General features: G+C 38.2%; 1 protein-coding gene, 1 non-coding gene and 1 pseudogene across 2 annotated transcripts; all 3 read left to right on the top strand.

Moving 5' to 3' along the window:
* The first annotated feature begins 6,998 nt into the window (after positions 1–6,998).
* ZNF200 (zinc finger protein 200) lies at positions 6,999–20,074 on the top strand. Its single transcript, XM_054589494.1, has 5 exons — positions 6,999–7,113; positions 7,825–8,151; positions 8,766–8,857; positions 9,191–9,314; positions 18,076–20,074. The coding sequence occupies exons 2-5, from the start codon at positions 7,905–7,907 to the stop codon at positions 18,801–18,803; spliced, it is 1,191 nt and encodes a 396-aa protein (XP_054445469.1). The 5' UTR covers positions 6,999–7,113; positions 7,825–7,904; the 3' UTR covers positions 18,804–20,074.
* Positions 12,170–15,841, top strand: LOC129083253 (ras-related protein Rab-11B-like; annotated as a pseudogene).
* LOC129083947 (small nucleolar RNA SNORA51) lies at positions 12,912–13,043 on the top strand. The gene has a single exon (XR_008530520.1). It is a non-coding gene; the product is annotated as a small nucleolar RNA SNORA51 (small nucleolar RNA).
* Positions 20,075–26,790: the final 6,716 nt, after the last annotated feature.

Genomic DNA, 26,790 nt, shown 5'->3' with positions numbered 1-26,790 from the left:
CAAGCAGAGTGGCTTGCTATACATATTTTTTGTACCTGGATTAATGAACTATCATTCTTAAAGAGTACTGGCTGGGCCTGATAAACTGATTAGAAAATTTGATCATAATTCCATTTGTTGTCACTCAATTGACTGCTGTGAGATTCCACTTCCCAACAGAACACCATGAAAGGGATGAGGCTACTGTGGTGGGAAAACATTTGACATATATTCCAACTGTCCAATGATTCTGTCCTGATCTGTATCTGAAAATCTGTGGGCCTGTGGAATATTAAGTGCTCTCGTTCACAGATGTCCCTTCTATCATCCCTCATTAAATATAAAGGATGTAAGAAAAAAATAATCAAATAAAGATTAAATTTCAAACTCTTCCTACCCCAACTCCTCTTTCCATATCTTCACACTAGGGACTAGACTGAACTCTGGTTCTCCATGATTGTAACCAGGGCACAAAACACATGTTTTGCTGTCTTCATGGTGCTTTGTTCTATGTGATAAATACACATACTGATACAGTTCATGTGCCCTATTTGCTCAGCTGTTCCCTGTGGCTGGTCATTTGTTACTCCCAATTATTCCTGAGCTTTTCACAATCAGCTTCATGTATATTTTCCACCACCTCACTATACACTTATTTTTTTTTCTCCTGTTATTCTTAAAATAGTTCTAGAATGTGAACTATTTGATAACACTTGCTACAGTGGCAATACAATCCTCCAGATAGATTTAAAAATGTTTCATGCCCAAAGCAATGTTTGACATTATTTTTTTTTGCTGATTTAATAGAGATATAATGGCGTTTTACCTGTGTTTTGTTTCATTACCATTTATGAGGCAATGAATTTCTACTTTTTGCTTCATTCTATAGAAATGGTACAGCTCCTTTGACTATTTACTTGTAGAATCTAGATATTGAGCTTTTTGTTGGTAGTATGTTCTTCATAAATATTTTAGATACTAAACATTTGTACCTGTAAGATGAAATTTTCCCTGTCTGGTGGTTTTTTTATTGTGATTTAATTCACATATCACAAGATTCACCCTTTGAAAGTGCACAGGACTGCTCATCAAGATTGGCAGAGTGTGTAAAGCCTGTGCTTGCCTTCTCCCATGACCACATCAAAATTACAACTCAATTATAGAACCACCACCCTCGAGAACCATCTGAAAACTAGCTGAATGCAACTCCTAAACTGAGACTATAGAAAAGAAGCCACACTAAGGTTGGTAGGAGGGGCAAAGATGCAAAATAGGCAGTGGAGGTGCCTGCTGAGGTGCCAGGAATCCCAGTCCTATACCAGGCTCCCAAGCCCGGACCACCAGTGCCAGGAAAAAAATAAATTCTCCAAAACATTTGGCTGTGAAAATCAGTAGGGATTCTGTCCGGGTGACATGGAGGGCTGCTGTTGTCTCAGGTGTTCCTCTTCAAGGGATCGTGCATAGACTTACTCAGTGATTTACTCACTTGCTCTGACTCCAGCTCAGGGGCAGCAGCTCAAAAATGCAAGAGAGAAACAAGGGCAAAGCTGAATTATCTAGCTTCAAGGCAAGGACTGGAGGAACAGCTCTCTCTGGGACTATACTGCTGGCAAGTTTGTCCCTTTGTTGAGCCCTCTGCCCTCACAGCTGGAAGGAGCAGACTGGTACAAAATCTCAGTCTCCATCAAGCTCACCCTACTTTGGTGATTCCCTGAAACCCACCCTACCCAACTCACACACTAACCCAAACCCCTTTCACTGGCTGTCCTCACAAGCCTGCCAGTGTTGGCTCATGTTGTGGACTTTCCTAAAACCTCTAAGAGGTCCACAAACCCAAACAAGCAACAAGTGGCCTCAGCATGACCTCTGCCTCTTGCTAAATGACCCCGGGACTAGTGACAGTAAGCCTTGGTTTGCACCATAGACTGACTCAGGTGCCTCCAAGTTCAGCATAGGCAGCTATCAAATGCGGATCACTTTGTAGCTCCTACCACTTATCTGCAGACCAGGCATAGGTAGTGGCTGACCTTGGCCTGCATAAGAGCCCCCCACCCAAAAGGACCCAGAACCAACACATCTGGTGACTGGCTTCAGATTATACCAAAGCACCACCCAAATACCTCCACATATGATATACCCAAACAGTTGACCTAGCAGGCACCACAGTCCCAGTACAGTGAATAACAGTCCATGAAGTCTACCTCTGCACTACCGCTCATCCACTATAGTCACATCCAGTCCTCAGAGCCAGTCAGCCTGAGGGTCAATCCCACCCACTGACATGCGAACAGCAATCAAGGACCAACTACAAGAGAAAACACACAAAACTGACACCAGGGACACCTCTGGAGCACTCAGCTCAGGTGAGCAGGAGGTCTGCACCACCACACCCCACAGGACACCTACTAGATAAGGCCACCCTGCCAAGACTGGGAGACACAGCAGATCTACATAACACATAGAAACAAACACAGGGAGGCAGCAAAAGTGAGAAGACAAAGAAACATTTCCCAAAGGAAAGAAGAGGACAAAACTCCAGAAAAAGAACTAAACAAAATGAAGGCAAGCAATATACCAAATACAGAATTCCAAACACTGGTTATAAGGATGTTCAATGAACTTAGGGGAAGAGTAGATGATGAAAATTTATACAGATATAGAAACCATTAAAAAGAACTAGTCATAAATGAAGAATACAATAACTGAAATGAAGAATACATTAGATGCAATCAGCATGGTAGATGAAGCAGAGAATCAAATCAGCAATTTGGAAGACAAGTAACAAAAAACATCCAATCAGAACAGCAAAAAGAAAAAAGAATTTTTAAAAATAAAGATAGTTTAACAGACCTCTAGGACAACTTCAAGCACAAGATTCACATCACAGGGTACCACAAGAAGAGAGAGAGAAAGGGATTGAAAGCCTATTTGAAACATACATACAAGTTCAGGAAGCACAGAGAGTTCCAAAGAGGCTTGCACCAGGACACATCATAATTAAAATGTCAAAGGTTAAAGACAGAAAATTAAAAGCAGCCAAAGAAAAGTAATGAGTTACCTACAAGGTGCTCCCATAAAACTGTCAGCTGACTTCTCCACAGAAACTCTGCAAGCCAGAAAGGATTGCCATGAAATATTCAAAGTGATGAGAAGCAAGGACTTACAACCAAGATTATTCTATCCAGCAATACTGTCATTTAGAATCGAAAGACAGGTAAGGGATTCCCAGACGAGAAAACCCTGAAAGGATTTATCACCACTAAACCACTATTACAAGTAATGTTAAAGAGAATACTTTAAGAAGAATTTAAAACAATAAAAAATATGAATAATAAAATGGCAGTAACTACAGTCTTATCAATACTGACTTAAAATATAAATGAATTAAATGCTCTAATCAAAAACATAGGGTGGCTAAATGGAGAAGTAAACAAAACTTATACATATGCTGCATACAAGAGACCCACTTCAGGTCAAAAGACACACACAGACTAAAAGTAAAGGGATGGAAAAAGATATTTCATGTGAAAAGAAATGAAAATATCTGGAATAGCTATAGTTATATCAGACAAAATAGACTTTAAAACAAAGCTATAACAGGAAACAAAGGAGGACATTTCATACACAGTAGCCATCAATAGACAATGAATAATTATGTGGCACATAAATACAATGGAATATTAGTCAGCCATAAAAGAGAATGAAGTCTTACCATTTGCAAGAATATAGATGGACCTAAAGGGTATTATGCTAAGTGTCACACAGAGAAAAACAGATACCATGTGATTTCACTTATATGTGGAATGTAAAAAGAGGAAAATAAATGAACAAAGCAGAAACAGACATATAGATAAAGAGAACAAACTGATGGTTGCCAGATGAAAAGGGGGTTTAGGGGCTGGGCAAAAAAGATGAAGGGATTAAGAAGTATAAACTGGCAGTTTATAAAATAGTCACAAGGGTATGAAGTACAGCATAGGGAATATAGCCAATAATATTGTAATAAATATGTATGGTGCCAGGTGGCTATTAGACTTATTGGGGCGGATCATTTTGTAAATTACATAAATGTCTCACCACTATACTGTACATTTGAAACTAATATAATACTGAATGTAAACTGTAATTGAAAATATTTTTAATTTAAAATAAAGTATACAATTAAGTGGTTTTTAGTACAATTCACAATGTGTACAAAAATTACCACTAATTCCAGCACATTTTCATCACCCTCCAAACCAACCCTGCACCCATTATCAGAAGCTTGCCATTTGGTCAATCCATGCTGCAGCACAAGTCAGTAATTTATTCCTTTTTTATTGCTGAATAATAACCCATTGTATAAATAATACTACATTTTGTTTATCCAGTCATCAGTCAGCAGCTGATAGACACCTGGGTTGTTTCTACTTTTCAGCCATTATAAATAATGCTGCTATTCATGTACAGGTTTTTGTGTGAACATATGTTTTCATTTCTCTTGGCTTTATCCTAAGAACAAATTGCTGGATCATATGGTAAAATGTGAGTGACTGTCAAACTATTTCCAAAGTGGTAAAGCAACTTTTCAATCATTAAAGTCAGTTAGTTTTCTTCCTCTGTGTAATGACTTCACAGTCTTTGCCTTTGTCTTTTGTCAGTTGGTAGGTATTGTTTGTTGGGAATATCTAATTCTTTACCTGGCTTTTTACAATTATTTTCCAGTCTGTTTCTTGTTTTGCTTTAATATTGTTTTTTTCTGTTTTGATCAGGAAATTTCATTTATTCTAAGTTGTCTCCATATTTTTACCATAAAGTAAATCATTTTATCTTGTGTTGGATTTTCAAATTTTACAATAGGATTTACACTGTCAGCTTTATTTTGCAAAATGAACTACGTATTTTGCCATGTATAATGTTTGAAGGGAAAAATAAGGATGCACATTACACATGGGTAGTACTAATCTGCCACCGGTACATAAAATTTCTTGTACCTTGTATCTGTTCTTGTGTTTTGTAATTACTTGCTACATAAAATTTCTTGTACTGTATGTTCAAAAATAAATGCTAAAATTCCTTTATAATACAAAAAACAAGTATCTAAATATAAAGAAATAAATAATTGAATTTAAAAATTAAATCAAAAGGTTTTTTTTCCTGAAAGTTTGGGCTAAAAACATGGGTCCTCATTATACATGACAAAATACAGTAAGCACTTCCCTTTGTTGTTTTTATTGAATTTATTGGAGTGACATTTATTAATAAAATTGTATAGGTTTCAGGTATACAATTCTACAATACATGATCTGTATACTGTATTGTGTTTACCACCCAAGTCAAGTCTCCTTCCATTGCCATTTATCCCTCCTTTACCCTTTTCTACCACCCCCCAAAACACTTCTTTTTGATTTCAACAACTGGATGAAAAATGTTTAATGTATTATTAACATTGTTTTTAAAGGTCACACTGGTATATATTTTATTTTAAGACATCTCAGTTTCCTATTTTACTTCAACATTAAACTTAATGTTCTCTTAAGTGTTCTTTTATTTGTTATTAAATTCCATATTTTGTACGTAGTGTAAGGACAGGAGTCTTTTTTTTCTTCAAAAACCACTTTTTGCTAGCACCATCTTTTTTACAATAAGTTGAAATGCTGCCCTTTCATATAGGTCCTCATATATTCAGATCAATTTTGGCACTTACTATTATTCTTCTCTACTGTTCTATTTATTTACTCTTAATTCTAACTGTGCTGATTTTATTTAAAACATTTTACTTATTTATTTTTAGAGAGAGGGGAAGGGAGGGAGAAAGAGAGAGAGAGAAACATTGATGTTTGAGAGCTACATCCATTGGTTGCCTTTGTACTCCCCCAACTGGGAACCTAGTCTGCAACCAACCCAGGCATGTGCCCTGACTGGGAATCGAACCAGTGACCTTTCAGTTGGCAGGCCAGCACTCAACCCACTGAGCCATACCAGCCAGGGCTCAAACTATACTGCTTTTATTGTTTTTGTTTTTAGTAATTCTGTTGTCTAGAAAGACAGGTATTCTTTATTTAAAAAAACATTTTTGGTACCACACAGTTTTGACACTAGTATCTCTATAATATATTTTACACCATGGTTAAATGGGTCACCTATAGTTAGGGTTAAGAAAAGGACTCACTTATATTCTTACTTTCATCATCCTGCTGGTGGCCAATGTTACCCAGAAGAATAAAGCGATATCTCGGGCTATCCCAACCCTGATCAGTGTATGGGAACCAACTATGGGAACCATTCAAGGAGAAAACGCGCTGTTAGGCGTCCGTAAGAAGCCAAAATTGAGGATGGGAACGGCAATGGTCCGAAAACAAGGATTTCTTAGAAAGTAAGATGGCCAAAACAGTGTTGAAGATGGCAAGCGGGAGAAACGAGAGTCTCTTGTCTCTGATCTACTGGCCGCCCCTGACTGAAATGACAGCTGTAACAGGAGCCAGGACCCGAGAGAAGACCCGAACCACTACTCACTCCCAGTCTCCATAATGCTTTGACCCACTCCGGATGCTGCAACAGCAACCGCGGCGGCCTGGAGCAACCCTTCCGGTTTAGACACAACCCACTTCCGGCCGAGCCTCGGCTCTACACCGCCCCAGGACCGCGCCTGACGCCCTCTCATTGGCTGGTTGGAGCTGAACTACATTTCCCAACAGGACCTGGATTCAGCCGGTATCTGGAATAGTGCCAACCCGTCGTGGAGGACTGGAGCCAGCCCTCTGCTTTCCGTCTTCCCGGTAGAGCCAAAGAGAGAACGGCTGCCTCCAGCTTGGTCTCCCTCTGGCCCTGAGAGCTCCCCCAGTCAGCCTCGAGTCTTGCCTCAACTGCAGACTGCCCGCTCCTAGCAGGGAGACCATATTATCGCACCGGAAACGAGGGACCGGGCGTGACATCACAGATGCTGAGATGCCCGGCTTCCCAGAAGGCTCCGCGTCCCTGCCGTCTTCCCTAACTGACGTCTCGGCACACCAATAGTGTCTGGCGGCCTGTGAGGACACTCCCAAGGGCGAGGGGAGGGCTCGGCCTCTCGCGCTTAGTTTCCCGGTTTCTCCCAGACTCTAGGTCTCTGGGTTCTTCTCAGCGAGTGCCCAGGGGTGGCAGAGCCTCCGAAAGGTGAGGTGCTCCGCAAGGGCGGGAACCAGGCTTGAGGCGGCCTCTGGGGAGCGGAATGTAGTCCGTTGTTGGAAGAGCCTGGCCGGATAGGGAGCCGGGAGCGAACCCCAGGCAACGCCCAGTATGGGCTTTGCGATAAAGGTGGCCCTTGACCGGTGGGAGAGGTTCTAGTGTGTGCCAGGACCGGTAGGCCCTACTGGGATGTCCCCTGCCGCTTTCATCCGAGTTTTCTCAGCCTAAAGGAGTCAGCGGGCCATGTGAGGACACTTAATACGATCTTGCGTCTGCTCCTTCAGTCATTAGCTGTCCCCCGAGAGGACAGGTTCAGTGGCCAAGCTGACTGATGCCCTCGATATTGACCCCCACATTTCCTGTCTTTTAGGCTATTGCTCTAACAGCATGAGTTAAGCAGCTCTTCCCAGTGGAGTCTGCACTTTATATTTCTTAGGGGAATGTCCCTTGATCTTTTCCCGGTTGCCTTTTTCTCCCTTCCATTTGGTCCTTGTGGTTTGGACATCCTTTGGCGTTCATTCTCAGAATTTTCCTTTCAGTCCTTGCTAAGATTATCCACTTCAGTTATGAGTTCCCTACCCCAGCTTATCTTTCCTTTCTAACTTAGATCTCATGTGGTCTCACTACCCAAGCTACATTTTGGAGTGTAGGCATGTCCTGCCTGATTTTGTAGGTAACCCATGATTCTCTTGTCTGCAGCTTTCTGGCAGATTTTCTCCAGTAAGAGGTGGCTTTTGAAACTCTGCAGAAACGAGTGTGGTGTGTGATTTCAAGGCACGATGGCTGCAAAAGTGTTTCCTATGCCCCCAAAGCCAAAGCAGTCTTTTATACTGAGAGTTCCTCCAAACTCCAAGCTAGGCCAAGACCTACTTCGAGATGCTACTAGTGGGCCCAAGACCATCCACCAACTGGTTCTGGAGCACTTCCTCACCTTTTTGCCCAAGCCAGGACTAGCCCAGCCCAGTCAGAAAGTCAAAGAGACCTTGGTTATTATGAAGGATGTGAGCTCAGATTTTCAGAACAGAGGTAAGAACACTTTTCTGTTTCACTAAAAGAGGCTGGTACTCGGCTTCCTTGCCAGTAACAAACTCCAGTTAGGATGGTGGATATTGAGAAAAGGAATCAATTCTAGTAAGTCAACATGGTGGGGAAAGGGAGTATTTTTTTTCTCAAACTGGAGCTTGAGTGGTTGGCTGAGTGTGGGTAAGGTCATGGAATAAAGAGTCTGTCTCTGTTCTATAGTGTCAATTTTCCACAGACATTCAGGGGGTGGGGGGATATCTCTTTAGGATAAATAAATGTGGATGAATTATTGAATTGACTTCAGTTTATGTGGCAGTATGGAAATGCTGTGCTTGCCGTCAGAATCTTCAGACTTTACCTTCCCCTTACCTCCCCTTTAATAGTTACGGAAATTTTCAGAGGTACTTGGGGGAAACATTCTTTTCATAGGAAGGAGACACTATATAGGTTCAAGACATTGTGGTTTATGGCTTGATGTCTAACTGGGCTCACAGGAGCAGAAAAAGCCATAAGGTGCCTGCCAAAGGAGTGAGAACAACCTGGCTTCAGGGCATGGATAGAGTCTCCATATTAGAGTCACTGACTTTTCCAGTAACTACAGCTTCCTCTTTCCCCAGTGCAACCTCGTCCCTTAGTGAAGCTTCTGACCAGAGAAGGAATCCAGCAGAAACAGGAGACAGTATCTCTGTGTTTGAAAGCTGAGCCTGAGGTGGGGTTTGGTTTTCCCATTCACTGTTTGAGTGCATCACTTTCTCTGCTCTTGTTGTCCCTCCCCATTTAGCCAATCTTTGCATAAAATCACACTCTTGGGAGTTAGGAAGGAGAGTGGGGCTTGTGCTTCACTGCCTTATTAAATGTTTTTCTTCTGCTTTTCCTCTGGCTCCTCTATGAGCCTGGCTTTCCTGTCTGGTGCATATCTGTGGGACTTATAGATCCCTTTTACCATTCCTTCCTTCATCTTTGGGTCTCAGTCTTTCTTATCAACAGGGCTGTCAAATAACTTTTGTTAACTGACAGGAAGGGGGGCCTGTTGATCTTTCAGGAGCTCGTGGTCTTTGAGGATTTGAATATATTTTACTCCCAAGAAGAATGTGTAAGCCCAGATCCTACTCAACATCCCACCTCAGAGAAGGAAGAAGACACTGTTGGAGAGATGATGTTAATGGGTAAGAAATTAAGTCCCTTGTGTGTTCAGATTGAATGCTGTGGGAAAGGCATGTTTTTCTACTCCATCTTAGACTTTTTCAAGACACTGTTCACACCAGCTAAGCACATGTTTACACACACATTTAATTTTTGTTTTATCACATATAGCACAACCTGTTCCAGTTGTGGTTAGCCATTTTCCCTGTATCTTGGGGATAGCAAGGGCGGAGGGGATTTCTCTTGGTACGCAAGAACTACGGTCTAATATCCAACATTCAAACAGATAGAAAATGTGGGCAGACTATTTCCGAACCCATTTTCTGGATCCAGTGCTATTCTCCCAACAGGTATATTTTAAATTAGTGTTTTTAGTGGGCACATAACAAACTGTTAATGTCTTTTTTCCCCCTGTTGGTGTTCAATAGCTGTGAAGCCTCTTAGTATAAATGAAAATATATCCAACTATTGATAGACATAATGTCTAAGTACTTTGCATGTATTTCTTATCTCATAATTCTCATAGTTGTGTACTGTAGGGTATAGGAGTTATAACTATTTTATAGATGATGAAACTGTAGCAGAGAAAAGTTAAGATATTTGCATCTGGCAGCAGCTCAATCTTAGAGATGCTTCAGCTTTTTTCTATAAGCACACTGTTACTGTAAAGTCAGGAGCCTTCAAAAATTGTTTAGATGAGTGCCTTATACTTTTTACCTTGATTTCAGGGCTCTTTGCTTCTGGGGCAGGCTTTGAGGAGAGAGTGGGCTTTGTGAATTGCCTGGGGTGACAAAAATCTATAATGACTGTTGAACTCTGTAGTTTTCTCACACAGTATGGTCTGGGTAGTGCTACATAATGGGCCAGGTTAATTTCCCACAGATTGTCCTGTTATATTTTCTTTATTTTAGGGAAAAGTATAAAGAGATAAGATTTATTGGACAAGTTTTGCATCAGTCTTGGGCAAAGCTAGCATTTATTTTTGGTGACTGGTTGGTGGATGTGTTGCCAACACCAGGAACACCTTTGCCATGCACCTTGAGGTCTGGAGACCCAATGCTTACACTCCCTTTCATTACCCATACCATGAAACTGATGAGTTAGAGTCAAACAATAAACAGCAAAGATATGCACATGATTTTCAAAAGCACTAAGAGTATTTACTCAACGACTTATTTAGTAAACACCACCTGTTTTTTCTCATGCAAGGTTGGGTTTTAGAGTTGATTAAAAAGATACATAATGCTCCATTCCTGCCCTCCAGGAATTTCCGGTTTGTTTTGTAAGATAAGTCATTCATATAAAAAGATAAACAGTGTGAACCTGTTATAAAGAGGTATGATGAGGTTGCGGCAGGATTTGGACTAAGAACAGAGTTTGGAACAAGATGGATTTTATTTCCATAGCAGAAAGTAAAATGAGATTATTCTCTGGGTACTTGGACATTAAGGATTGGAAGCCAGGTGTAAGGACATACAGATTTGGGAGTCATCAGCATGCAGCTGATGTTGAAATAGTAACTATTTGATCAGCTCGCAAAGGTAAAAATGTAAGAGAATGAACTTCATGGGGACAAATCAAAAAAGAGCTCTTGGTAGAAGAGGACAGAATGTGTGTCTCTGTCCAAGTGAGTAACATGAAAACAAGTGGAAATGTAGAACACTTAAACTAATTCTCAATGAGATGGTTCTTAGGGTGTTATCTGTCTCTACTGTGGTAAGAGAATACATCTTTACAAGGTTGATACACATGGACTGCATGCCTTGCAATAAAGAGAGACTCAGTGGATTCCAAAGAGTAGAAATAACAGAATAGAATCTATCCAGAACAAATAAAAGTTAATAATAAGATCATGGGGGGGAAAGTCCTAACTGGAAATTTTAGAAACTATTAAGTAACCTTTAGTCAAAGGGAAAATACAAATTAAAATTACACAATTTTTCCAAAAACACCATGTATCACAATCTACGTTATAACCTAAAGTGGTTTATGGCTGTAAAAACATGTATGTTAATGTAGAAAAATGAAATTAAGACTCTAACTCAAATTTAGGGAAAAAAGGAAAACAAAGTATTAATAAGTATTAAATTAGAAAAATTAGTAAGTTAAAAGAACTAATAAATTGATTTTAAAACAAACCAGTTTATACTGAGCAAATTGAAATATTCAAAAACTAGCCCCCCCTTCCAAAAAAAAGGATCAGCCTCACAGAAAATTCTTGGAAATTTCAGCTTCACAGAAAATTCTTGGAAATTCTTAAAAACTGGACAGTTCAAATGCTATGAAAAATTTCAGAGTACAGAAGAAAAGAACTTCCAAATTGTTTAATGAAATTCGTGTAACAAAGACATGCAACCTGATAAAAACTTGACCAAATAAGATTTATTCCAGAAATGCAAAACTTATCTAATACTAGAAAGTCTGTTACTATCTATCTTATAATTTAAAAAAATCTAAGATCATTTACATAGTTATTGAAGAGGTATTTGACAAAATACAAACTCCTTCATTAGAACACTTAACAAAATAGTACTTAAGAATAGTACCTAGTATTTACGTAGTACTAAGAATGCTTCCTTAATGGGGTACTTATTTTTTCAGTCAGCATCATCTTTTTTTTTTTCTTTTATTCATTCCAGAGGGGAAAGGAGGGAGAAAAACATCAATGTGAGAGAGAAACATCAATTGGTTGCCTCTTGCATGCACCCTAACTGGGGGCCAGACCTACAACCCAGGCATGTGCCTGATGGAATTGAACACACGACCTTTTGGTTTGTGGTACTACACCCAATGAGCTAAGCCACACCAGCTAAGGCTGTCAGCATCATCTTAACAGTAAATACTGTGAAGCATTCCCACTAAAATAAGGAGTACAACCATGAAGCCCACCATCACAACGTCAGTATTTAATATTGTGTTTTGGGTATTAGCCAGCACAGTTAAATGAGAAAGAAATTAGATGTATAAGAATTGAAGAGAAAGGAAAAAAAACTACATCTATTTACATATGATGTAATTGTATAGCTGGAAAAACATAGAGGATATCTGAAAACTTACTACAAATAATCATTTAGTATGGCAGTGGGATATAAAATACTACAGTATATGGAAATCATTAGCTTTCTAGGCAAACACAGTCATTTAGAAGATATAATATAGGAATGAAAAAGATTAAACACCTAGAAATAAACTTGAGAAATGTGCAAAAATTATGAGGAAAACCTTAAAACACAGTAGTGTTTTTCCTCATAAAACACAAGTTAACTTCTGTCTTAGAAGTCTAAGACAGAAGTAGACTTGAATGAATGAAAAGAAACACCATGTTCTTGGCTAGGAAGATTTAATAGAAAAAGGTCAATTCTCCCCAAGTTGACTCATGAATTCATTGTAATCTCTTGAACAATACCAATAGGATTTTCCCGCTGGAATCAGACAATCTGATACCAAATTAAATAGAAAAATAAATACAAGTAATCAAGAAACTTGAAAAGCAGTGGGATGGGAGGAGTTCTAGCCTTTTCATGTGTTAAAGCAGCCTCTAAACCTAAAGCCTGTGTCATAAAAATAGTGTGGTATGGCATTTGACTAGGGAGATGAATGCAACAAAATGTTCCGAAATAGGCCTCCCAGTGCTTACCACAGGCTGTGTTCTTATACTGACTGTACAGAAAGCGGAGGCAGAGTAAACCCATCCCATATACACCTCAGCCCAGGCCCTTTGCCTGGTCTGTATTGTGAATGGGGGGATATGGAGGGGAAAAAAAATGTTCGGAAATATTCTCAAATACACTGGGGATTTAGTTTGTGATAAAGGCAGAATCTTCAGACAGCAAGGTAAAAAGGGACTTTCTGATAAAAAGTGGTGGCGCAACTCAATAACAAATTGGTGAATAATACCTTATTTTGCACACCAATGGAAAGTCCAAATGGATAGCAGATTTTAAATGTTTAAAAAAAAACTTTAAAAGCATCATTAGAGAATATGGATGAATTCCTTTCATAACCCTGGGATAGGAAAACTTTTCTAATTAAGGCTCAAATGTCCAGAAGTGTTGAAAGAAAAGATTAATAAATAAATAAAAGATAAATGTAAGTTAAAACAATAAGTTGGGGGATATTTATAACTTAGACAAAAGCCTACTCCTTCTAATTTATAAAGAACCTCTAGAAGTAAGGAAGAGAAAGTCCAAATGACTTGCTTAGAAATACAAATTACACTTAAACACATGAAAATATGTTCACCCTTAATCATAATTAAAAATGCAAATTAAACCTGCACTGAGTTACCATTTTTTTAAATCATATATACATAAATGAGTACCATAACAGCACCTTGGTAGTGAGGTTGTTAGGAGATGTCTATATTGCTAGTAGGCATGCAGAATAATACAGTCCCTAATTATGGGAATCTGTAATTACTCATATTACAGATGCATTAACCCTTTGATCCAGCAGTCCCATTTCTAGGAATCTGACCTACCGGCAATATCAACAGCACACACTCAAAATAATGTACAGTTATTCATTGCGGTACTGTTTATGAAAACATAAGATTGAAACTAATCCAGGTATCTGCAGGTTTGAATATGGTTATGATGGTATGTCCACACATACCATGATAATCTCTATGGACTGGCATGCAGTGTTTGAAGTAAAACAAGCAGAAATATATGTAGTATACTACGTTTTATATAAGAAAGGGAGAGAAAAAGAAAATTTATTGCCTAAAGAAACAATAGAATACTAAAAAGAAACTAGTAAAAACTGGTGCCTGTCTAGGGGAATGAATAGAATGGATAGGTACAGAGACTGAATTAATTCTTCTCATTGTGTACCTTTTCATATGTTTCGATTTTTGAGCGATGTAAATACATTAGCTATTAAAATCTTTTAACTTAAAAAATTAGTACATTAAAGAAAAATCATAAACTTCAATAAATTGTTACCAAAACAGATATTTAGCCCTTTAATGTAACGGAACATTTAAGTCATTCATAAAACACTGATAATAATACCTAAAAACAGAACAAAATGAAGAAACTTGCTGTCACTACTAAGCTATCACTATTAATATCATTAACTAGGTTTCCTAAATCAAGAAGATGAGACAAAAGGGTTAAGAAGAAAAAATATTGGAGCCTTGACAGGTGTGACTCAGTTGGTTGGGTGTCGTCCTGCAAAATGAGAGGTCGCCAGTTCGGCCCCTGGTTGGGGTGTGTATGAGAGGCAACCAATGGAGGTTTCTTTCTCCCATACATGTTTCTCTCCCTCTCTTTCTCCCTCCCTTCTTCTCTCTCTAAAAACAAATAAAACCTTTTTAAAAAGAAGGAAAAAAATATTGGAAAGAGAGGGGATCCTTTATATACTTAGTACAAACCTTGATTTCTACCTAGAAAATCTGAAAGGATCAACTAAAAATTATATTTGATAGTTTTAAAGTAGGTAAATAGTAAATAAATATATAGCTATCAAAAGCATTATTAAATAAAACAATGAAAGCTCTCATTCAGAGTGTCTATAAAATAGGAATAAACTAGAGATGTTTGTTGGTAAATAATAATGTTAAATATTGAAGAAACATGGGTCTAAATGGGAAAATTAATATAAAGATAACTATATTTATATTATTATAAATATATAAATTTATATATATTTATAAATTTATATATGTTTATATATTATATATTATATTAATATAAATATAAAGTAAAGATAACTGCACTCCAAATTTATTTATATTGTACTTAGGGTCAGAGTCAAAATTTTTAATAAGGTAGAAGTGAATGTGCTAGCTGGTTTTACCAATATTAGACATGTTACAAACAAAAGTGTGATATTAAACTCCAAATGGGGGTATTTGTGGTGGAGCTGTGCAGTCACAAATCCTGCTGGAAGTGCTAAGACAGTGGGGACTGGGAAGTAGAGTATGACTACCAATTCAAGGCAGTGCTCATCTGGGGCTCAGGTGTGGAAAAGGCCAATGTGCTATCCCACTTCACCCACAAGAAGTTCAGCCTGTAGAGCAAGAGCACCATTGGCATGGAATTTACCACCCACAGCATTTAGGTGGATGGTAAGACAATCAAGAGGCAAACCTGGGACACTGCCTGCCAGGAGTGCAACTGTGCCATCACCTCTGCATGTTACTGTGGCCCATTGGGTGTGCTGCTGGTGTTTGACATCACCAAGCACATGGCATGAGAATGAAGAGCACTGGCTGAAGGAGCTATGGGACCATGCTGACAGCAACATCGTTGTCATGTGGGTGAGCAGCAAGAGCAACTTGCACTACTTGTGGCCTGTGCCCACTGACGAGGCTTGTGCCTCCACAGAGGATAACTTGTCCTTTATTGAGAACTCAGTCTTGGACCTCATTAACGTAGGGGAAGCTTTCAAGAACATTCTCACAGAGATCTACCACATCATGTCACAGAAGCAGATTGCAGACAGCAGCCCACCAATCCCTTGGCAACATGTAGTGGACATCAGCATGCTACCCACTAACAATAGACAGAAGCCGAACTATATGCAGTGCTGCCAGAACCTGTAATTGCCTGCACCTCATCCAAGTGTGCATGTACATCCTCGTCCTTTTCCCATCCCTCACCATAATATCCTCAATGACCCAACTTTCTCTGTCCCTCTGTGACTGGCTCCCATCCTTCCATTGAGCTCTGCACAGTCATCTCAGTCTTAGGAAGAACAGAAGTAAAGCAGCTCCTATACCCTCTTTCCCAGGAAAGGTCAAAGCCCTCCTGCCACAGTGGCACTTGGGTTCCAGTGGGCCTCTGGCCAGGGGGCAGGCAGGGTGACAGGATGGACAGGGCCAGCCAGAGGCAAGAGGATGGGCACATCTAGCAGGCTTCTTCAGTTTTCCACAGCAGTCTACAGGGAGCAATTACCTCCCTCCCTCTCTGGCCAGTTGTCCCAGTTGGCCCTGGTCACCACTCAGAACTCCCATCTAGACTCAAGCCTGAAAAGCAAGTAATAGGGGGCAGAGCAGACAAAGGCTCCTGGTACCCTACTCCTCACATACAACCAACATTGGCACATGCCTTCAACTTCAGCGTATCCCAACCATGCGTGAATCCAACTTCTGCCTGTAGACTTATTCTGGAGAAGACAGCCCTCCTTCCTTTCTGCATGCAGTGTGCTCCCCACACTACCCCCTTTTCTCTGTCCTGTAAGGAACCTTTTTGCAAGTGAAACAGTATCTCAATGTTTTCTATTATATGCTCTTGTAGCATTTGTTTTTTCTTATTGCAGAGAAACACGAGTTCTTTATACATGGATGGAAAAAAACTTCCAAATGTATGAATTAACTGTAAAAAGAAGTCATAAAAAACCAGCCAGAAAACAATAGAAATTGATCAGATTTTGTAAAAGTGTTTTTTGTTTCACATTTTAAGTTGTGGAGTTTAATTACAGAAGACTTCAATTTTTAAAAAATTCAATAATGATTGACAGATTTAGAATTTGTAATATATAGAAGTTTTTTAAATTTATATAACTTTCAGCCCAATAGTTTGCATAATGTGCAAAATAAAGCTACAATGTAAAACATTTTATACTTATTAAATATTTTTAAATGATATTTAATGCTGGCAAGATATGCTAAAATCATTACCCACATGTACATGGTTGTATTGAAATTGGCATATGCTTTGACCCAGCATTTTCATTATCCTAAGGGAATAATTTTAAAAATAAATAGAAAAAGCCCATTAATATGAAACTACTAAATTCTGAGATTCACAGTCCAGCTTCCGGATCAGCCACATATCTAAGTGGCTAGTTTAACCCTTTATTTTTAGTAAGTTGCCCAGAGTTTAGGGGTCCTACCTGTTTACAGCATATATTCTTCCCACATTGTTGCCTAGTCTTTATCATCTTATTTTACATGTTTTGGGGGGATGAATAATATAAATACAAAAAAGTGTACAACTCAGATTTTCACAAAATGTACACATTTGTCTAACTACCACCCAAGATTGACCATTCTTAGCACCACAGAAATTCCTGCTGTGGCCCCTGCCCAGTCACTACTTCCCTTCCTACCCCCAAAGTCCAAACTACTGACTTCTGCCATAGTTTTGTTTTATTGGTTGTAGTGATCACTTTAATACCCAAATAATGTGTGTGAATATGTTATGTCTTTTCTATTTTGGGGCATTTTAATTGTTCATAGTTTTTCATTATATATAGGATAATATTGTGTAATACAATAATACTGTAGTTAATGTAGTGAGAATACAATAATACTGTAGTTAATGTAGTGAGAACCTAGAAGTAACTTGTGTTTCCATTCACTTACTAGCCTAAAGATTATGAGTGTTACTCTTGTATTTATGTCTTTCATCCCCTGGTACTTAGCTCAGTGCTCTACACAAAATATAAGCTCAATGTGAACTTCATTAGTAAAACAGACATATGAAGTCTTTCAGTATGGTCTCAGTCATTTCATCTTTTTTCATGTGCTTGCATTATGGGGTATGGAGAGATTTATTAGTCACTGTCTACAGCCATACCATCCTGAACACACCCAATCTCATCTGATCTCAGAAGCTAAGCAGGGTCAGGCCTGGTTACTACTTGGATGGGAGATTTATTAGTCATGTATCCCCCTCAATAAGAGTAGAAAAGGCATGTTGGTGATTATCTGCCAGTTCTCAGATTTGTGATTTTCAAAGTTATTTAATGAGAAATCAGACTTGTTTTAATTTTCCCTCCTGGTGTCATAGCCCTCAAAAGTTACTAAATTCTTTTCTTTTTTTTTTTTAACAGTCAATGATGACAATAATCCTGAGAGTGAAGATCAGAGAGAAAAGTCTTCAGATTGTGATGAGATTGATTGTTCCATGGTCTCTGAGCAACCTCCAGATTGCCATAAAGAAAAAAGACTAAGTACATCCATTCCAAATGAAAGGAAAATGAGAAATCTTTTAGTTACCATTGAAAATGATACTCCACTAGAGGAACTCTCAAAATTTGTGGATATCAATATCATTGCACTTAACCGAAATCGAAGAACAAGAAGATGGTACACTTGTCCACTGTGTGGGAAACAGTTTAATGAGAGTTCTTACCTTATTTCCCACCAGAGGACTCACACAGGAGAAAAACCCTATGACTGTAGTCACTGTGGGAAAAGCTTCAATCATAAAACAAACCTTAATAAACATGAACGAATCCATACAGGAGAGAAACCTTATGCATGTTCAAAGTGTGGGAAAAATTTTCGTCAAAATTCTCATCGTAGTCGCCATGAAGGAATCCACATAAGGAAGAACCTATTTAAGTGTCCAGAATGTGGGAAAACCTTCCTGGAGAACAAAGAATTTGTGCTTCATCTACAGAGTCATGTGGCTGAGAGGCCTTATGGTTGCAAAAAGTGTGGGAGAAGATTTGGTCGGCTGTCAAACTGCACCCGCCATGAAAAAACCCACTCAGCATGTAAGACCCGAAGGCAGAAGTGGGATCGGGAAAGGTCAGATGGTCCTGCCTCCACCTGAGATGTTTCATAAGGAATTCTGAATTCCCAGGCTGTCTGAAAAGATACAGATATGTGAAAACTTCATAATAGCCCAAATTGGATAAATACGCACCTTGCCTGAAGCCTCAAATTTTTAGGAAATTCACAGTGAAGAAAATATCCTCAAAGTCTATACCTCAATTAACATCCAGGCTTTTTTAGACTAAGGAGCTTTCCTTTGTGAACTTACACAATATACATAGAGGTCTGCAAATATGAGTCTGCAAAGTGAACAGAGCAACTCGTGTACTGAAAGTATATCCATTTTCCCACCACATTGAATTCACATTTGAGAAAAGATAAATAATGCAAAAGTCCTTTTCTGGACTGGTGTGCTCCTGAAAGGCCTAAACTACTGATTCGGTAGACCAACAGCTTCTATTAGTTTGTTAACCCTCTAAGAACAACATCCTGTTAAAGCTTGAGTTTTGAAAGGGATTGTTTGCTTTGGAATATAGGAAAATACAGCAATTGAATATCAAAGGCTTACTCTGTCATTTGTGATCTAAACTATCAATTTCAATAATGTTTGCAACTTGTGTTCAATAATGTTGCAACAACGTAATTTTAAAATGTCTACATTCTTACTCTTTGTTCACCTAGTAATTGTTCAAACAGCTCTCTGATGCCTTTCCCTTGCCACAAAAGAAGTTTAGATCACTCAGGTCCAGCCACCCAATCCCACTACTGGAAAAGCTCTTCAGAATCTTGCTGCTCTGCTGGGCCAAGACTTGCTAGGAAGAAAACCCCAAGAGCCTGAAAAGGAGGAGAGAAGCTCACTAGTTTGGAACTATGGTTGCTCAATATCTTTACCATATGCTTAATTCCCCTCTGAGCAGTTAGACCTTTGGCAATGGGTGGTCGCTACCTCACAAGCAAAGTGTTTTATTTTTAGAAATTATGTCTCCAGTGGCTAGCTCACATTTTCCCTCAAGAAACAGGATTCCAGTATTTTCATTGTAGGTATTTGTTCTCTTTGGCCTCCTGATATCCAGACTTTCCTGACTTGTCTTTCCAGAGGCAAGGTGTCTTCCTGGGACCAGTCCTATGGTGTGTGAGTTTAAGGATTCTTGATCAGCTTTACACTTTCTAGGTTTCCCAAATTTTTTCATTGGTATTTTGATTGGAATAAGTTGATCCTCTAAACTATTTGGAAAACTTGTTAACTTTACAAATTTTGTTTCCCATTCAGAACCATGCCTTTTCATTTATTTATTCCTGAGTAAATTTTTCTCATTTTTTATTGTAAATAGTTTTTTATTATATTTTTCTAGTTATAGCTCTTATATAGGAAAGTTGCTTTTAATTATGTATTTGTGAAACTAGCCACCTCACTGAATGTTCTTAATTTTCAATAATTTCTCAGTTCTGTTAAAATTTGTGGTTAAAAATTATACTGTCTAAAAAAATTATACCATCTTCAAATAATAGTTTTGTTTCTTTTTGCCTATTGTCCTTTTTTTTGTTGTTTTTTAAACAGATCACTCTAAGCTTTGTTTTGCTACAAAACATTTTATAATACAGTGCAGTCCTGAGTTCTAATTTTAAAACAATAACAAAAATCAATACTTAAAGACCACAGAAAAATTGTCCTTTATCAACTTTGTATTTCAAGCCTACAGTGCCCTTTAAAACAAGGGACAAAACTAGCTGCCAATGTTATTCTTTTACTCCTCCAGAAGTCTTGTCAAGGTCCACTGGTTATTGCACAGAAGACTGGCCCTCGCACCTAGAGTACTTAAAGACTGCGTGCTGCAGAGCAGTGACTGGAGAAGTTGGGGTCCCTGATGTGAGATGTTCTCTAAGGCCTGTGGGTGGGTGATGCTCCCACGACCTAAAGAACCTCCCAACACCTGGGAGTTTCCCTCTGTCCTGGGCCTCAGTATGTTGAAGGGCCAGTGCAATCAAGGCTGTGGGTGCCTACGCTTCTGGAGGGCGGTGCCTGGGCCAGCCTGATTTTTCCCATGCCTTCACCCTCTCCCAGGAACACAGGGCCAGGATGCTGCCAAATTGCAGAGAGCTCCAGGAAGCTCTTAAGACGTGTCCCCTGCTGCAAGTTGCTGAACCAGAGCCTCAGGTGGACAAGAGAGGAAAAACAAAGGCAGTGGCACCTGAGTACCCCTTCGCCACCAGGACCCTTGCCTGGCAGGAACTTTGGGAGTAGGAGGCTGGTGGAATCACTGGCTTGCTTACCACTACAGAGCCATAACATTTTTATTTCCTTCACCATTGTTTTGAAACAGTTCTGAAAGAAAGCAAAGGTTTATGTCATGTTCTATTATTCTTGGTGGCCCTGAGCTCAGTGTCTCAGCATGGGAGATAGAATATATGAATGTAATATCAAAGAAGAAGAAAACACTTTAGTCCTTAATTTGAATTGGAAATATCAGTATGAACTCATGGTGTATGCGTATCTTAAGAAAATGTTTCTGTACTGTCCACTGAAAGAGTTAGGGAAACATGATTAGCTCATTCATAATGAGCATCACTTCCCACTAAAAGGAACAGGGAACATTAGCAAATTAGTCGATTCTGGAACTGGGGGAAAAAAAATGCACAGAATGAGTCTAGAACACCTTTTCATATCAGATAACAAGGATGCTTTCAAAAGACTGCCCAAATTCTGTCAAAAGAAGTCAGAAGCAATTTATAGAGGTTCCTGCTGGCCATATAGGACAATCTGAGAATACGCATAACTGCAATTATTGAAAAATATAAAATATATTTAAGTCTTTGAGTTTATATTTAAATAAAGATGTTATATTTAAAAATGAAAAATAGAGCTGTGCTATGATCCAGCAATTCTACTTCTGGGTATTTATCTGAAGAAAACAAAAACACTAATCTGAAAAAGATATGCACCCCTATGTTCATTACAGTGTTACTAGTAATAGCTAAGATGTGGAGGCAACCTAGATGTCCACCAATCGATAAACAGATAAAGCAGATGGGATATATATGTGCAATGGTATATTATTTGCCAACAAAAAGAATGAAATCTTGCCATTTGTGACAAGTGTATTAGGGACCTAGAGTGTATTATGGAAGTGGAATAAGTCAAACAGAAAGAAAACATGATTTCACTCACATGTGGAATCTAAAAAAATGAATAAATGAAACAAAAATAGAAACAAATCCATAAATATGGAGAACAAGCTGATGGTTGCCAAAGGAGGGATGGGTAGGGGGTAGAAATTTAAAACAAAAAAAAAATCTTGATCATTGGAGTATTAATATTGAACCAGTTCATTCTTTTGAACACTTACAAAGGAAATAGTCTAGCATTTATCCTGTCTTTTCTATAGAAATTCCTTGGGGAACAAAATAGCAGGTGAGGGGAAGTTTCTCTTTATAAAAATATTGTAGTCAGTGAGTGAAAAAATAATAAAATGAAGTATTCACAATTTTGCAATCTGTAATGAATTCATGGATCTTCACATTAAGTACCAATGCCTGCCTGTTAACATAAAAAAAAAAAAAAAACCAGACATACCACTTTATTGAAGAACACACCACTGTCTATTATATAGTCTTGCTTAAAATACTGAACTTGAACCCAGCCAAGCCTCTTGATCTAAATTCCATATTACAGGGAACAGAGGAATACTTTAAATGACACCATGGAGATGCAATTATCAAAATTCTGACTGTGGGAGACTACAGACAGTAGCTCATTTCTTCAATAAATATATTGCAAGAGTAAATGGTATGGAAGGGAAACTTACAGTTTGAGAATTTGAATGATAGTTAAGAAACAACCAATGATAATGTGCTAAGATTTTGAGTCCTGATTCAAAAATCTGAAAAGAAAAAGATAATGAAACAATTAGAAATATTTGATAAAATTAAGGGATTACTCTTAATTTTCTAAAACAATAATATGTGGCTATGTTTTAAAAAGCAGAGAAAATCCTTACCTTTTAGCTATGTAGAGAAATATTCATGGATGGCATGATGCCTGGGATTTAAAATAAAACAGGGGAAGGAGGTTGAGGGCATAGATGAAACAATATTGGCCATGAATTATTATTGTGTCTAGGTGATGTATACATGGGGGTTCATGTGTTTTAAATGGCCACAACTTTGATCTGGTGAAAACAGTTACACTTTCTGATGCTACAACTCATGAACTCTGTATTTTCCCTCTAAATTCTTCTTTAAAACCAGTTAGTTATTTTCTGAGTTCATTGAGCTTACTATTTTCTCCTTGTAATATCTAACCAAACTCAGCAACCAACAACCAACCCATACTATCAATGTCCTGTCTCAAAACTTCATTGCTAAATGCCATGAATACTTTAAGTCTGCCAAGTTACCAAAGGGAACAGTTTTACCATCTGTATCACCACTGCACAACCTGGTGATCACTTCAATTCTGTAAGAATTTCTTTATTTGATCCTAAGACAGATACCACACATTTTAGGCTTTTGCTACAACACTTTCCACATCTGGTACTAAATTATTGCTGCAGTGGTACTGCAGAGAAGATATCACCAAACTCAGTGGATTATATAGTGTTTATTTTTTCACTTATGAGTCTGCAGATTGGTTGATAGGGCTCTGCTTCACCTAGTGCTTTGGGCTGTATTCAGTTCATTCATGTGTTGCATTCTGCAACTTGGACTAAAGGGGAAGAAGCTACCTGGTAAATGTCCTCCTTATGGTAATCACAGAATGCAAGAGCCAAACCTAGCTGCACACGCAGATTTAACCACTCACATTTTGCTGACTTAGGTAAGTCACACAGCCAAGTTCAAAGTCAGTAGAATAGAAAAGTATATGTTACCCCCAAGGAAGTGGAACTGAATATTTTCCAAACAATAATCTATAGTGATCAAAACAGACAAAACCCTTGTCTCTGTGGAGCTTACATTCTAGTAAAAAGGATAACTATAAAGAACTCAGAAATAGGGATAGTGTGGTCTGATAGGACATTCTTGCTCATGTAAGCACATATAAACAAATTTATATCCAAAGATGTCTTATGAAGCACACTTATAATGATAAAACATGAACAATCTAAGTATTCAGCAATCTCAGCTAACTGTGTGTCAATTAAATAAGCTGATGGGGACTCTTCAGCTACTTATTTTGATCAATATGATATTTCTATGGTATGCATTTCTTAAAAAGAATGAGGTTAAGTCTGTATGTATTAAAGAAAAAGGTAAAACTGATTAAGAGTTTTGAGGTATCTCCTAAAAAAATATGACAATATAATCTTTTATTAAATCTACATAAAAGAGATCACTCTGTAAAACTGTTTTTTTTAAGATTTTCTTTTTAGAGAGAGGGGAAGGGAGGGAGAAACATCAATGAACAAGAGAAACATTGATTAGTTGCCTTTTGCACGCCCCCAACCTTGAGACCTGGCCCGCAACTCAGGCAGGTAACCTGACTGGTAATCAAGCCAGCAACCCTTTGGTTTGCAGGTCAGTACCCAATCCACTGAACCACACAAGCCAGGGTTGTAAAGTGCTCTTTAAAAAGTATCTTGGGACTTCTTTCTACATCAAAACTTACAAATCTACTGTATTCTTTAAGGGGCTGTATTGGATGCCATTATAAAGATGGTTCATAATTTATTAGCCTTGAGTAAAGATGATCATGATACTTACCTCATGGCCACAATTATAAAATAGATATGATAGAGAAAGGTCTTGGCCAACTGTCTAGCACATAATTAGTTTTCAACATATAGATATAAATGATTAGCATTTTGCAAATGATAAAAGTGGTGTTACAAATGAATGAACTGAAACAATTTTGTATATATATGACAAAATAAAATTAGATCCATAAGTGCAAGTTATTTATTTAAACTGTAAAGACCAAAAAACTAGAAGAAAATATAGCCAAAGACTTAATGACAGAATGGGAAGAAAATAGAAAGCATAAAAGAAGTCACCTTGGTCCTGGTGCGGCTCAATTTTTTGAAATGTCGTCCCATATACCAAAAGGTTGTGTATTTGATTCCCGGTCAGGGCACATACCTAGGTTGCAGGCTCCAACCCCAGTTGGGGATCCTATAAGAGAGAACCAGTTGATGTTTCACACTGGTAGTGTTGTTGTTGTTCTTGTTGTTCTTGTTGTTTTTAATTTCTAAATCATGTTAATTCTATCACAGTTGTTTCAATTTTTACCCCTTTACCCCCCTCCACCCATCCCACCACCACCCCCCACTCCCACAGTCAATTCCCACTCTGTTGTCTGTGTCCATGGGTCATTCATACATGTTCTTTGTCTAGTCCCTTCTCCTTCTTTCCACCATTTTCCTCTTTCCCCATCCCCTCTGGTCATTTTCAATCTGCTCCATGTTTCCATGCCTGTGGTTTATTTTGTTTGTTAGTTTATTTTGTTGAGTAGATTCCACTTATAGGTGAGATCATATGGTATTTGTCTTTCATCAACTGGCTTATTTCACTTAGTTTTTAATATTCTCCAGTTCCATCCATGTTGTTGCAAAAGGTAGGAGTTCCATCTCTCTTTTTTCTTTCCTCTCCTTTTCTTTTCTTTTCTTCCTTCCTTCCTTCCTTCCTTTCTTCCTTAAATGCTGGTTAATTTTATTTATTTTTTAAATGTCAAAGTTAATTATAAAATATTTTTAAAAATTAAAACCATTATATCTCAGCAATTAAATCAACACGACACCAGCACAGAAATAATCAAGCAGATCAATGAAATATAATGAGCATTCTAGAGACAAATGCATATATCTGTCTAACAATATAATATATTATTAATATGACATTTCAAATCAATGGGTAAAATAAGGCTTATTCAGCAAATAAGGTGCATGGACCACTATTACTTGAAATAAAACAAATATAGAGCCCTGTTTCACACATTATACAAGAAATACTCAGGTGAGTTAAAAATCAATATGTAGAATCTAAGGAGTTTTAGAAGAAAATAGAACTAATATTTTTCATGACCTGAAGTAAAATATTCAAACCCAGAAGCTACAAAGTAAATGTTGACAATACAACGTATTAAACATTTAAGACTGTACAGTAATATTCATATAAAAAAGTTAAAGGACAAGTAATAGAATAGGAAAGTATTTGGAACATATCTAAGAGAGGGTTAATGGTTTGTTTTGGGGTTTGTTTTTGTTAGGGAGAAAATTCTACAAACCTTTAATCAAAAAATGAATAAAGAATACCAAAAAATCATTTAAAGCTTTTTTAAAGTAATAGAAATAGGCAAGTATACAAAAACAGGTTTAGTTTCAACAAATAAAAAAGGAACAATTAAAATAACACATCACTGTCACAATCAGATTAATACGTATTAAAAATATTGGTAATATCAAGTATTGGCGACTGTGAAAGGAACTGGGTATTCATAGACTCTCTTTCTTCATCTTAAAGCAGTCCCTTTAGCATATGTTGCAGTGCTGGTTTGGTGGAGGTGTATTCTTGTAGCCTTCTTTTGTCTGGGAAACTCCTTATTTGTCCTTCCATTTGCATTGAGAGCCTTGCTGGGTAGAGAGTCTTGGTTGCAGGCCTTTGCTCTCCAGGACTTGGAATATTTCTTGCCATTCCCTTCTGGCTTGCAGTGTTTCTGTTGACAAGTCCGCTGCTAGCCATATCGGGCCTCCCTCGTATGTTACGACCTCTTTCTCCCCTGCTGCCTTTAGGATTCTCTGTTTGTCTTTGATATTTGCCATTTTAACGATGAAGTGTCTTAGAGTGGGCTCATTGGGTTCCTCTTGAACGGGACCCTCTGTGCTTCCTGGACTTGTGTGACTTTTTCTCTCCTCCAATGAGGGAAGTTTTCCATCATGACTTTTTCAAACAGGTTCTCTATCCCTTCCTCCTCCTCTTCTCCTTCCGGTATCCCCATTATACGGATATCATTACGTTTCAGGTTGTCCTGCATTTCCCTAAATGCCTCTTCGTTCTTTTTGAGTCTTTTTTCATTTTCTTGCTCTTTCCGGGAGCTTTTTCTACCTTGTCCTCCA

The sequence above is a fragment of the Pteronotus mesoamericanus genome, unplaced genomic scaffold, assembly GCF_021234165.1.
Source record: "Pteronotus mesoamericanus isolate MK-2021 breed Mesoamerican mustached bat unplaced genomic scaffold, CSHL_Meso_final scaffold_167, whole genome shotgun sequence".
Classification (NCBI taxonomy): Eukaryota; Metazoa; Chordata; class Mammalia; order Chiroptera; family Mormoopidae; genus Pteronotus; species Pteronotus mesoamericanus.
Note: the sequence above shows the minus strand (reverse complement) of the source record. Positions and strands in the feature narration are given on the sequence as shown.

Coding starts and splice junctions, on each gene's coding strand:
- ZNF200 (XM_054589494.1), top strand. CDS start 7,905: ATGGCTGCAAAAGTGTTTCCTATGCCCCCAAAGCCAAAGCAGTCTTTT. Junction 8,152..8,765: donor CTCAGATTTTCAGAACAGAG/GTAAGAACACTT, acceptor CTCTTTCCCCAG/TGCAACCTCGTCCCTTAGTG. Junction 9,315..18,075: donor TGGAGAGATGATGTTAATGG/GTAAGAAATTAA, acceptor TTTTTTTAACAG/TCAATGATGACAATAATCCT.